Source organism: Mauremys mutica, chromosome 25 (genome assembly GCF_020497125.1).
Source record: "Mauremys mutica isolate MM-2020 ecotype Southern chromosome 25, ASM2049712v1, whole genome shotgun sequence".
In the NCBI taxonomy this organism is placed as follows: domain Eukaryota; kingdom Metazoa; phylum Chordata; order Testudines; family Geoemydidae; genus Mauremys; species Mauremys mutica.
Window position 1 is genome coordinate 2,225,883 of NC_059096.1, and position 9,731 is coordinate 2,235,613.

General features: G+C 62.2%; 1 protein-coding gene across 2 annotated transcripts; it reads right to left on the minus strand.

Annotated features, from left to right (window-relative positions):
* LOC123356442 (gastrin/cholecystokinin-like peptide) lies at positions 1-5,341 on the minus strand. Of its 2 annotated transcripts, none has more exons than XM_044999700.1 (3): positions 4,862-5,341; positions 631-846; positions 1-251 (listed from the first exon to the last, which is right to left on the minus strand). In XM_044999700.1, exons 1-3 carry the CDS (start codon positions 4,908-4,910, stop codon positions 127-129), a joined length of 390 nt encoding a protein of 129 aa, XP_044855635.1. In that variant the 5' UTR covers positions 4,911-5,341; the 3' UTR covers positions 1-126. The 2 variants fall into 2 exon arrangements, with proteins under 2 accessions (XP_044855635.1, XP_044855636.1); XM_044999701.1 differs by lacking the exon at positions 4,862-5,341 and adding an exon at positions 1,926-2,016.
* Between the last annotated feature and the right edge of the window lie 4,390 nt (positions 5,342-9,731).

Below are 9,731 nucleotides of genomic sequence, written 5' to 3' on the forward strand. Positions count from 1 at the left end.
GCAGCAAAGGACTTTGGAGACAAGGTCAAGTGGGACATGCTTAAACATAAGTCCTGGGGGTGGAGCCTGCAGCCCCTGCCCCGCCCCCTCCGGCAGGGCGGAGCCGGGCCCCGCGGGACGCTGCTCCTAGGCGGCCTCGTCGGCCTCGGGCAGGCTCCTGCGCCCGAAGTCCATCCAGCCGGGATAGTCGTGGTCGTGCAGGGAGCGCAGGGCATCGTCCTCGTGCCAGTGGCCCTCCCGGTTTGCCAGCTCTGCCGGGAGCGGGAGCAGAGACACCGATCAAACCCCCTGCCCAGAGCCCGCTGGCGGCACCCGCTGAGCAGCCCGGCGGCGTCGGGGTGGGGCAGCCAACCTCCCCCCCCCCACCCGCAGCACCAAGCCAGTCGGGTGAATCCCCCCCCTCCCCCAACTATCCTGGGGCGTGTGAACAGCAGCCGTGTCCCACCCACCCCCAGAGGTGGAGGCTGGACGGTGCGAGATACATGTGGCTTTAAGAGCGAGCGAGTGTGTGAGTGTGAGCGTGTGTGTGTGCGTGCGCGTTGCCCCCCCCGCCCCCCGCACTCAGTTACAAAAGGGCTGCAAGGGCCAGGCTTGGCGTGTGCCTGGCGCTGGCCCCGCTGCACCTCCTACCTGCGTAGATGTGGGGCAGGAATTTGGCCATGAGGAGCTTCTGGTCCTGAGACAGGGCCCCGAGCAGGTCCCTCCGGACAGGGCCAGGGTCAGGCCCGCTGCTCCTGCGCTCGTCAGGGCCCGGCGCTCTGCCCAGCTGGCGGGTGTCCGGCCTGGAGAGGCAGGGGGTCGCAAGGCCCAGGAGCAGCAGGCACAGGCACAGCTCCCCCGTCATGGCTGCAAGGGAGGAGACGGGGCTGTTGGGGGGGGCTGGTGCTGAGGGCACGCGCAGCACATGTCGGGGGGGGGGGGGCCCTGGTAACTTTGGGCCCAGCACAAGGCTCCCCCCAGCCTGTGCTTTGTGCCTCACAGCTGGCAAAGCCCTAAGATGGCCCCTTAACCTGCTCCCCCCACGCCCGCCAGTGCAGACAGAGCCTCCCCCCCCGCCACACACGTAGTGATATGTGGGTCAAACACAGCAGGTATCATGCACTCCTGATGGGCAGGGCGGGAGGGGCATGCAGAGTGGGGTGAGTTTGCCCCAGGCATTGAGACCCCCCACCACCCCCGCAGTCAGGGTCAGGGCAGGCCCCCACCCCCAGCCCCACGATCAGCGCCAGGAGCTCTCAGCGTAAGAACAAACGCCATCGTGTCAGGCGTGACACGCGCAGTCCCATTGGGTCTGTCCCACCCCCACCCCCACACTAGCACAGGGGCAGGGGGGGGCGATATGTGGTGCCCACAGCTGACCCGCTCACACCGTGCCAGGGACGGGGCTGGTCAGGGCAGCATGGGGCACATGGCAATTGTCGGCTGCCTCACGGGGACGAGCCGGCCAGCGGGCTGTGGCCAGCCCTAGGGGGAGCTGGGAGCCCCAGGCCGGCCTGTGTGTGTGTGTGTCCCCGTCCCCTGCCCTGGTCCCTGGGGAACGAGCTGCCAGGCCCGTCTCGGCCTTGGCACCTAAAGGCTGGTGCCGGTTTCAGCCCTACCAAGGCTCGGGCCAGGTACTGGGTGCTAAGCAGCCAGCCCCTGGCATGCGGGGGAGGGGAGCTGTGCTCAGCCCCTCCCTGGGCCCCGTCAGCAGGATTTTGACCCGGCCGGAGAACGAGGGACCCGGCCAGGCGACAGTGGAGCCAGTGACACAACCAGCTGGGTGGGGGCAGGAACGCACTCGTGGGACGCGAGCTAAGGGGGAGCCGCGAGGCGGCGTGTGGTACAAAGGTGCCCAGCTGCAGGCGAGCCCCAGGTGTGTGAGCCCCCCCCCAATCATTAGCAGCCCCCCCCCCATCGTGCACAGGGTGCCCCAGCGTTCTCACCTGCTGGACTCCGGCGGCAATGAGCAGACGAAGGAATCAGGTGTCACCTCGGGATCGATTTGCTCCTCTGTCTTGCCAGGGGACCAGCCCCTGCTTTTTAAAGGTGGTGCAGGGGGCTAGGCTCCACCCCCATGGGGAGAAGCCCCGCCTCCTGTCTCCCCAGCCCCGCCCCCTCTGGCTGCACCCTGCGTCACAGGCCATGTGCCCTGCTGCACGGGGAAGGGGGTGTCAGTCAGCTCGGCTGGGCCAGCCCGAAAGGCCCGGCAGGCTGTGGCCAGGCTGTCATTCGTGTGTGTGTGGGGGGGGGGGGGGGGGCGAGCCAGAAGTGGCCTGATGGCTAATCCCAGGTACGAGCCACTCTGCTGCCTTTCCAGCTAAAGGCAAAGGCTGTGCCCCAGCCAGTGCGCCTCAGTTTCCCCGGCAAAGGGGGTGTCATGGACTCAGAGATCGTGCCCATTCGTGGCCCCGTGCGGTCCGTGGGCGGGTGCCCCTTTCAGAGCCACAGCCCTTCTCGCGGGGTGGGGGCGGGCACTCCTCGGGGTCAGGCCCCCTCTGCCTCCTGGAGCTGCGCCTCTCTGTCTCTCACCGTGGGCCCCCTCAGGGAGGGCCCCCTCGCTCTGGGCCCCCCGGGCCTCCTCACCCCCAAAGGGGTTGATGCCCCCTGTTCTCTAGCCTGGAGTGACTCTCGGCCAGTGTAAAGCAGGAGGTTTATTGAGAGCTGAACCCAGCACAGGAAACTCTCAGGGCCTCAGGCCTGGCCTCCCTCTGCCCAGCACATCCCAGTCCCCCTGCATCCAGGTCGGCCTCTCCCCTCTGCTTCCCAGCTGGGCACCTGAAACCCCAGCCCCAAGCCCCCTCTGTCCATTGTCCTCTCTCCAGGGAAACAGGGTCGTAAACAGAAAGGCCTGCGTCGCCTCTCGTCTCAGCCACCCCCTGGCTGGAACTGGCTGCTCAGGTCACCGGGGTCCTCTCATTGCAGCCCATTGTCCTCCCACCGGCCAAAACCAGCTGAGCTGGGTCTCCGGGTCACCAGGTCCCCAGTCGCTGGGGTCTCCATCCTCCAGGCCATCGGCCGGGGTCCCGAGTCCCTCTCCGGTCCTGTGTCCCAACGAACTCGCTCTCCCCTCCCCTTGTTAAACCAGTAACACCCGGGACACTGAGTCCCACCCCTCTGCGTGCAACTCCCTGGAAAACAAAGACAAACCACGAAACCCCCCAATTTCTTCACAAGGGGGCACCTGGGCAGGTGGACTCCCCCCACCCCCCGAGCCACCCGACACCCCAGGGCTGGGCCAGGGAATTGGGGCAGTCAGAGGTGCAGGGTCCCACCCCTGAACAGGGACCCACCCCAGGGCCCTGGCCGTCCCCAGCTGAGCCAGGTGCAGGGCGGAGCCCTTAGGCGGGGTGGCAGGATGCCCGTCAGCGGGGTCCCTGTCTGCCTCGGGGCAGTGACACGTCCACTCAGCGGCCTGGACCCAGGAGTCCTGGCCAGGCAGCGTGTCCATGGGCACCGATCTCCAAGGGCACCGTGTCTCGCGTGCCTGGCACATTCCAGGGCGGGCGAGGCGACGCCCCCACCCACTGGGCACCGCAGGGAGCAGTGGGTCAGGGGCCACGGGCGGGACCAGGCCTTGCACCAGACCCCTTGTGCCCCCCCGGCCCCCTCCCCGGACTCACGTCAGTCTGGCTTGGGCCCCAGGGCGGCGCGGCGACGGGCGCACGAGGCTGAGGGCCCCTGAGGTGGGTTCGCTGCTTCGTGGTCTGTGCAGGGCGTGGGGGGGGGGGGCTTTGCCTCCCATAAGTGCCCTGGGCTCACAAACAGGGGGGTTACGCAATGGGGGGAGGTGGGGCGCTCGCAGAGCCCCTTGTTTTCATGCCAAGCGCCGTTAGGGCTGGAATGGCGGCGAGCGCCCCTCGGGCACAGGGGAGTGTGTGTATGTGTGGGGGGGTGGGGGGTTCATTACCGCAGCCCCCCCCCCCTCGCAGGCGCGTTGTCCGGGGGCAGCAGCAATGGGTCCCACCGGCGTGCACGCTCCGCGCGGGGGAGGTGACGTGCAGGGTGGGTCCCAGCTGCAGGACCTCGCCCACAGGGACAAACCCACCGCCCCCCCCCCCAGTGATTTCAGTCGGCGCTGGGTGTAAACCCCCCCCCCCCCGAGCCCCTGCGTCACCCCAGCACCACACGGGGCAGCGGCGAGGAGGCTGCAGGGCGGGGCACCCTCTTGTCTCACCTCCCTGTGAAGCAGAGCAGCCTTGGGAGCCGATGGGGGTGTGGGGGGGGGCTCAGCCCTAGATGGGTTTTTAATTCCCCAGCGACCTTTTCAAACGGCAGTTTTTAAGGGCTCGAGGCGGCCCTGCCCCTGGGCTGTCACCGGCGGCCTGTTGACTCTGGCAATCAATGGGGCGAGCCACACGCTCACATCCCTGTGCCTGTTTGGAGAATCGACGCGGAGCGAAGCCCATGGAGCTGTTCCCGGGAGCCCACTAACCGCAGGGCACCTGCGGGTCAGTGCAGCAGCCGCCACCCGTCCACTTAATCACCAAGGGAGCAGCTGGTGGGGGGAGGGACCCAGTGTGACTGCACGGGCCGCGTGTCACGTTCCCCAGCTCCCGTCCGCCCGCCCGTTCTGGGACCCCGTCACTCCGCGGCCTCGCTGCTGAGGCTGCCGGGAAAGTGGGGCCAGTAGGATGTGGGCACCGGCCCCATGAGACAATGGCCTGCGATTGCCCCACGAGGTGTCAGCTGGGCCTGCATCGTGCCCAGTCAGTGGCCTGGGCGTGAACCCGGGGGAGCTCCGTTCCCGAGCCAGCCCTGCCAGGCGCCAGGCTCACACGCAGGACGAACCTGCCTCCGAAAGCTGGGAGTCGCTCGCTGCCTGGCTGCCCTGAAACAACCTGCTAAAGGGCCACAGGCTGCCTGGCTGCCCCGTGCTCACCTGCGCCCGGCCCTTTGCGCCACCCTGGGCTGACGCTCGCTGCTCCCATGGGCCAGGGTCCAGGCCAAGATTTCAGCCAGCAGCTGGGCCTGTCTCTTGTTTGGAGCGGGCCTGGCGGGCGTACGGAGAAGCTGAGCTGCGCTGGGAGCGGGACTGGGCCGATCACTCGGCCAAAGCTGGAGCCACTCAGTGCAAAGCCCCTTTGAAGTTGGTGGGGCAGGATTTCACCCACGGCTGCGCCACCAGAGCTGGATTTTGTTTTTTGCCACAAGCCTTTGCTTAGCCTGAATTCCTCCCCCCGTCTTCTGCGGAGACACAGCCTTCAGCCCCCTCGCCACCAGAAACAGCTCAACCCGCGATGCCAGCTGCAGCTGGAGGAGCCGTTAAGGCCTTTCCGAGCCTGCGTGACAGGCCTCGGGGCTCATTCTCAGCCGGACAGCCAGGGCCACGCGACTCCTCGTCAGCGCCGGGCTCAGCCTGTGTTCGTGCCCAGCCCTAAGCGGGGCACTTTGCTGGGCCAGGGCCCCTCGCTGGCGCACACGTGAGGAGGAAAATATTGGCCGGGTTTAGCCTCTTTGAGGGCCTCCTCCCCCGTTCTGAAGGACCTGGCCAGAGACCAGGGCTGGGCTGGCTTCTGGAGAAGTTACAGAGCCAGGTGGTGGCAGCTGGCAGTCCTGCCCACGTGCATGAACTGCTGTCGGTCCCCACACGGCCTCGCCTCAAAGGGTCGGGCAGCGGGTGGGGACCCAGGAGACCTGATCTACTCCCGGCTGAGAGTCGCGTCTCCCCTCTGCCAAACGGGGATGTGGGCCTGAACGGGGCCTGGGTCACGCCAGCTGCCCTGCTCTGCTCATTCCCTCTGGGGCACCTGGCACTGGCCACTGTCGGAAGACGGGACCCTGGGCTCAGCGGCCCATCAGTCTGGCTGGTCTTACGCTGCTGAGCGCCTTTGCTCTGTGCCCTGAGCCAGGGCCGCCTGGGGGGGGGGGGGGCGGTGGGGAAGTGGGGCAATTTGCCCCAGGCCCTGCAGGGGCCGCGAGGCCTGGCCCGGCAGTGGTCCGGGTCTTCGGTGGCATTTCGGTGCCGAAGACCCGGAGCGACTGAAGGGCCCCCTGGCTGCCGAAGACCTGGCCAGCCCCTGGGTGAGTACAAGCGCCGCAGCTCCCCCGCTTTGCCCCTGGCCCCCGAATCCTCTGGGCGGCCCTGCCCTGAGCTCGGGATTCCTGCTGTGACGCTCGCTGCAGAGCTGCTATTCCCATCCCTCCTGCAGGGGGCGATGGCAGCGCAGCCACCAGGCGGGACCCGAGGCCGCTCCCCTGCTGGAGGAGGAGCTGTTGCACCCTTTGGGTGGCTGGAGTTTTCCCCTGTTGCTGCCTTGAGCCTGTTTCTTGACATTCGTCTGTTGACTCCTTGTTTGCCCCCCAACCTCGGTCTCGTGTCCCTTCAGGGTCTGTCACAGCCCATCAGCGGGACTTCGGCCAGCAGGTCTCATGCTGTGCAGAGACTTTCCTTCTCGGAAGAGCCAGCCTCTGGCAGCAGCCCTCTCTGGAGACAGGATCCCAGACTAGCTGGCCCCCGGCACACACATCCCACCCACCCATCCCACCAATTCCCAGGTGGCAGTGAAAACGCCAGGATGAAGCTGACGGAACTTGTCTGGGACACCTTGGGTGAGCAGATATCCTGATTTTTTGATCTTTTTCTTATACAGGTTCCTATTACCCCCCACCCCCATCCTGATTTTTCTCACTTGCTGCCTGGTCACCCTAGGGACACCTGGGATTGGGGGGGGGGTGTTAATTGGAGGGGGGGATTAGGGAGAAAAGCTCCAGGCAGATTCAGGACACGGGAGGCAATATTCTGAATGGGGCATTTGTCTTGGTGCATGTCTCTGCTCTGCTCCCAGGATGGTATGTCACCAATTCTCAGGGCTCTTTCCCCATTTCCATGGTGTTTTAAACTAAAGACTGGAGACAGCTCCAGCTGCTGTGCTAGAAACACAGCTGGGCGCAGCCAGAGCCAGGTGCTGTGGAAAGGGATCGGGCTAAGATACGGGGGAAGGATGAGAGACGTCACCCGAGCCCTCTGAGGTGGGGCGGTAGCATTATCCTCCCAGAAGAGCAAAGGGAGATGAAGCCTCTTTTCCAGGGTGAGACAAAGACCTGGGAACCGAAGCGGGTCTCCCAGCCTCTGGCTCTGCCTGTGCATTAAGACATGCGCTGACCCATAGCTAAGGCCGGGAGGAAAGTCCTCTGACGTGCCAAGCTAACGCAGGTATCGCTGGGTCGCTAGCGGCCAAGGATACGGCGTTGGCTTAGCTGCATCCTGGGAGGGTCACAGCTTGCCCCCAACTCAAAACAGGCTCCGAGCAGCGCACACATTCTGTGGACAAAATCCTTCCCCTTTGGCTCCCAGGACAAACAGGCTCTGAGTGACCGGGAAGGTGTCAAGTGCTAATGCTTCGCCCCAATCGATGGCTGGCTCCCTGGAGCACTTCCTACAGGCAACACAAACAAATTGTTCTGCCATTATCGGCCCCTAATGCCGCCGCTCTGGGCTAAATGAGCCTTTCCGCTGATCTGAGTCAAGTGCGGTTGCCACCGACTCTGTCAATTTTCCCTGGAAAGTCCCTGTGATACTGGATGTGTCTGAGGTGTGACCCACGGGCGTGTGCTGCTTATTTCCCCTTGGTTCAGCAGCAGGTAAGTAAATATTTGGCCACCTGCACTGTCCCCGTTTGGTGAGTTCCCAGAAGCCCTTGGTGGCGAAAGCAGCCAGCTGGGTCCCTGTCCCCAGGCAGGTGGACAGATCACAGCCAGACCCAGGCGCAGGGTTCAGAATGGACCTGAAAAATCAAGTCCCAGTTACTCTCTTCTGGGGTGCAAGCGGCTCCCTCTTGTGTTTGAACAGCAGTACTGCAGCCAATGACTAATGTCTAATGTCGCTTGGGAAGGGGAAGAGTGTCCACATGGGAGTCAGACCAGTGTCTCTCTACCCGTTTAACTACACGGCTCTAACCGGAATCACTTTCCCACGTAGCTAAGCCCTACCTGACGGATCTGATTTTTGCAGCAGGGAAGCCCAGCAGCTGAATCAGGATCTCATTGTGTCAGGCTGCCACAGACCATGTAAAGTCAGGTCACTGGTTCCACCAGCATTAGCAGACGGCATCGCGGCTAGGGCACGGCCGGTGGAGAACAGGCTTTTATGAGCACTGAGCAGAGTCTGTTTCAGCCAGCAGGGCTAGCAACTTCTTAAAACCTGCGAAGGGGGTTCGTGGGGCTCGTTTGGAAATAATTAAAATTGGGCTGATGCATGTTCTGCTATACTTATGACTAGTGGGAGGCCTGGAAAGAGATTTTCTTCTTGATTGATTCTTTAACTTTAAAATATCAAGTCAGCCTTCCCCTCGGGAAGCGCAGGGATGGTAACTGAGAGTTTGCTCATTAACTGAAGGCCATCAAATCTCCGACAAAGACTTTTTTCCTTGCCATAAATTCATTAGTGGTTAAAACAGATTGAAATCCTGGTCCCAGGGGGGATCAATGGCAAAACTCTCATTGACTTAAATAAGGCCAGGATCTGAGCCAGAGTTTTAAGCAGCCTAGGTTCAAATCACTCCTCTCCACCTCATGAAAGAGCAGAATTTCTAAAGGTGAAAAGACCTTCTATGCTTTCTTTATGGATCAGAGAGCAGAGTTAACAAGGGTCCTAGCCCAGTGTTTTTTTTCCCCTGTAACAATTAGCCATTTGCCTGGTGTTCATGTCTGGCAGCCGCACATTAATCTCACACGAGAACCTCGGATTGAGGTTGGGGTCGGGTCTCTGGGAGACCTGATTTCACACCTGTGCAGTCAAGTTTCCACCATGTGGAACATCCCATTTCCCAACCCCAGGAAAACAGCCCCCACCCTTTGTACTTGGCAGACAGAGCCTTACAGCTCCCCAAGGCAGGGCTCCTCCTCCAGCCCCAGGCAGGGCCACTGAGGGACAAAGGTTAAGAGAGACACTGTTGTACCCTCCTGAGTCCCAGGGAGGTCATATTTTTTCTTGGGTCAACTTCCATTGGTGAGACAAGCCATTGTGCTTACACTGAGCTTTTCATCAGACGTGAAGCAGCACAGGGAAGGGAACCAGGGCTGCGTGTTCATCATTCCACCACCCTCCCAGCTGCAGCTTAACGCTGGTGATGGTCCTAGATCTATTTTAATACATAAAAGTTACTCTCAGTGCTTGCTAGGCTCTGCCTTGCAGGGAGCTCACACGGAAGGACAAGCAACAAAGCTGCCAGGCATCAGCAGGGTACGGATGGAGCAGTCACCACTCTCAGCCGCACGACGGGAGCTCTAGAAGTAATTTACTCCATCAAAGCTCATTTGCATGGTAGCCACCCTGTGTGAAGGCTAGTCCTTGCCACTTCAGATGCTCCCAACCTCTCTCCACTTTAGCATAAGAATATTTTTCTTCTGTTCCACTAATTAAAGCCCAGGGCACAGAGGTGGCTATTGCATCACACAGATTTTGTGCACAGGTGCAGCTGAGTGAATGCAGCCCTTCAATCAATGAACGATGAACATCTCCTGCCCCGATTTCAATCCTGCCCCAAGCGCACACCATTTAGTCATTCCCCTAGGAACAGAAAGTCATTGTTCTAACTCGCTGCTTTAGTAAGAGATTCCCTGCTGCTGTGTAACTGTAGCCAAGCTCTCAGGAGAGGCTTGTAAAGCAGGCAGAGCGCTCCACTGGGGAAATAGGTCTGACATCAAAGGCTGTTTCAGGGAAGCCAGTCAGACGTGGCTGTAATTTAACAAGAAAGTCAGGCAAAAAGCAGACAGTTCCCGGCTCTGCCTTCGATCGTACCTGTTCCATG

Coding starts and splice junctions, on each gene's coding strand:
- LOC123356442 (XM_044999700.1), bottom strand. CDS start 4,910: ATGGGAGCAGCGAGCGTCAGCCCAGGGTGGCGCAAAGGGCCGGGCGCA. Junction 847..4,861: donor GCGCAAAGGGCCGGGCGCAG/GTGAGCACGGGG, acceptor CCTCCCTTGCAG/CCATGACGGGGGAGCTGTGC. Junction 252..630: donor CCTGCCCCACATCTACGCAG/GTAGGAGGTGCA, acceptor CGCTCCCGGCAG/AGCTGGCAAACCGGGAGGGC.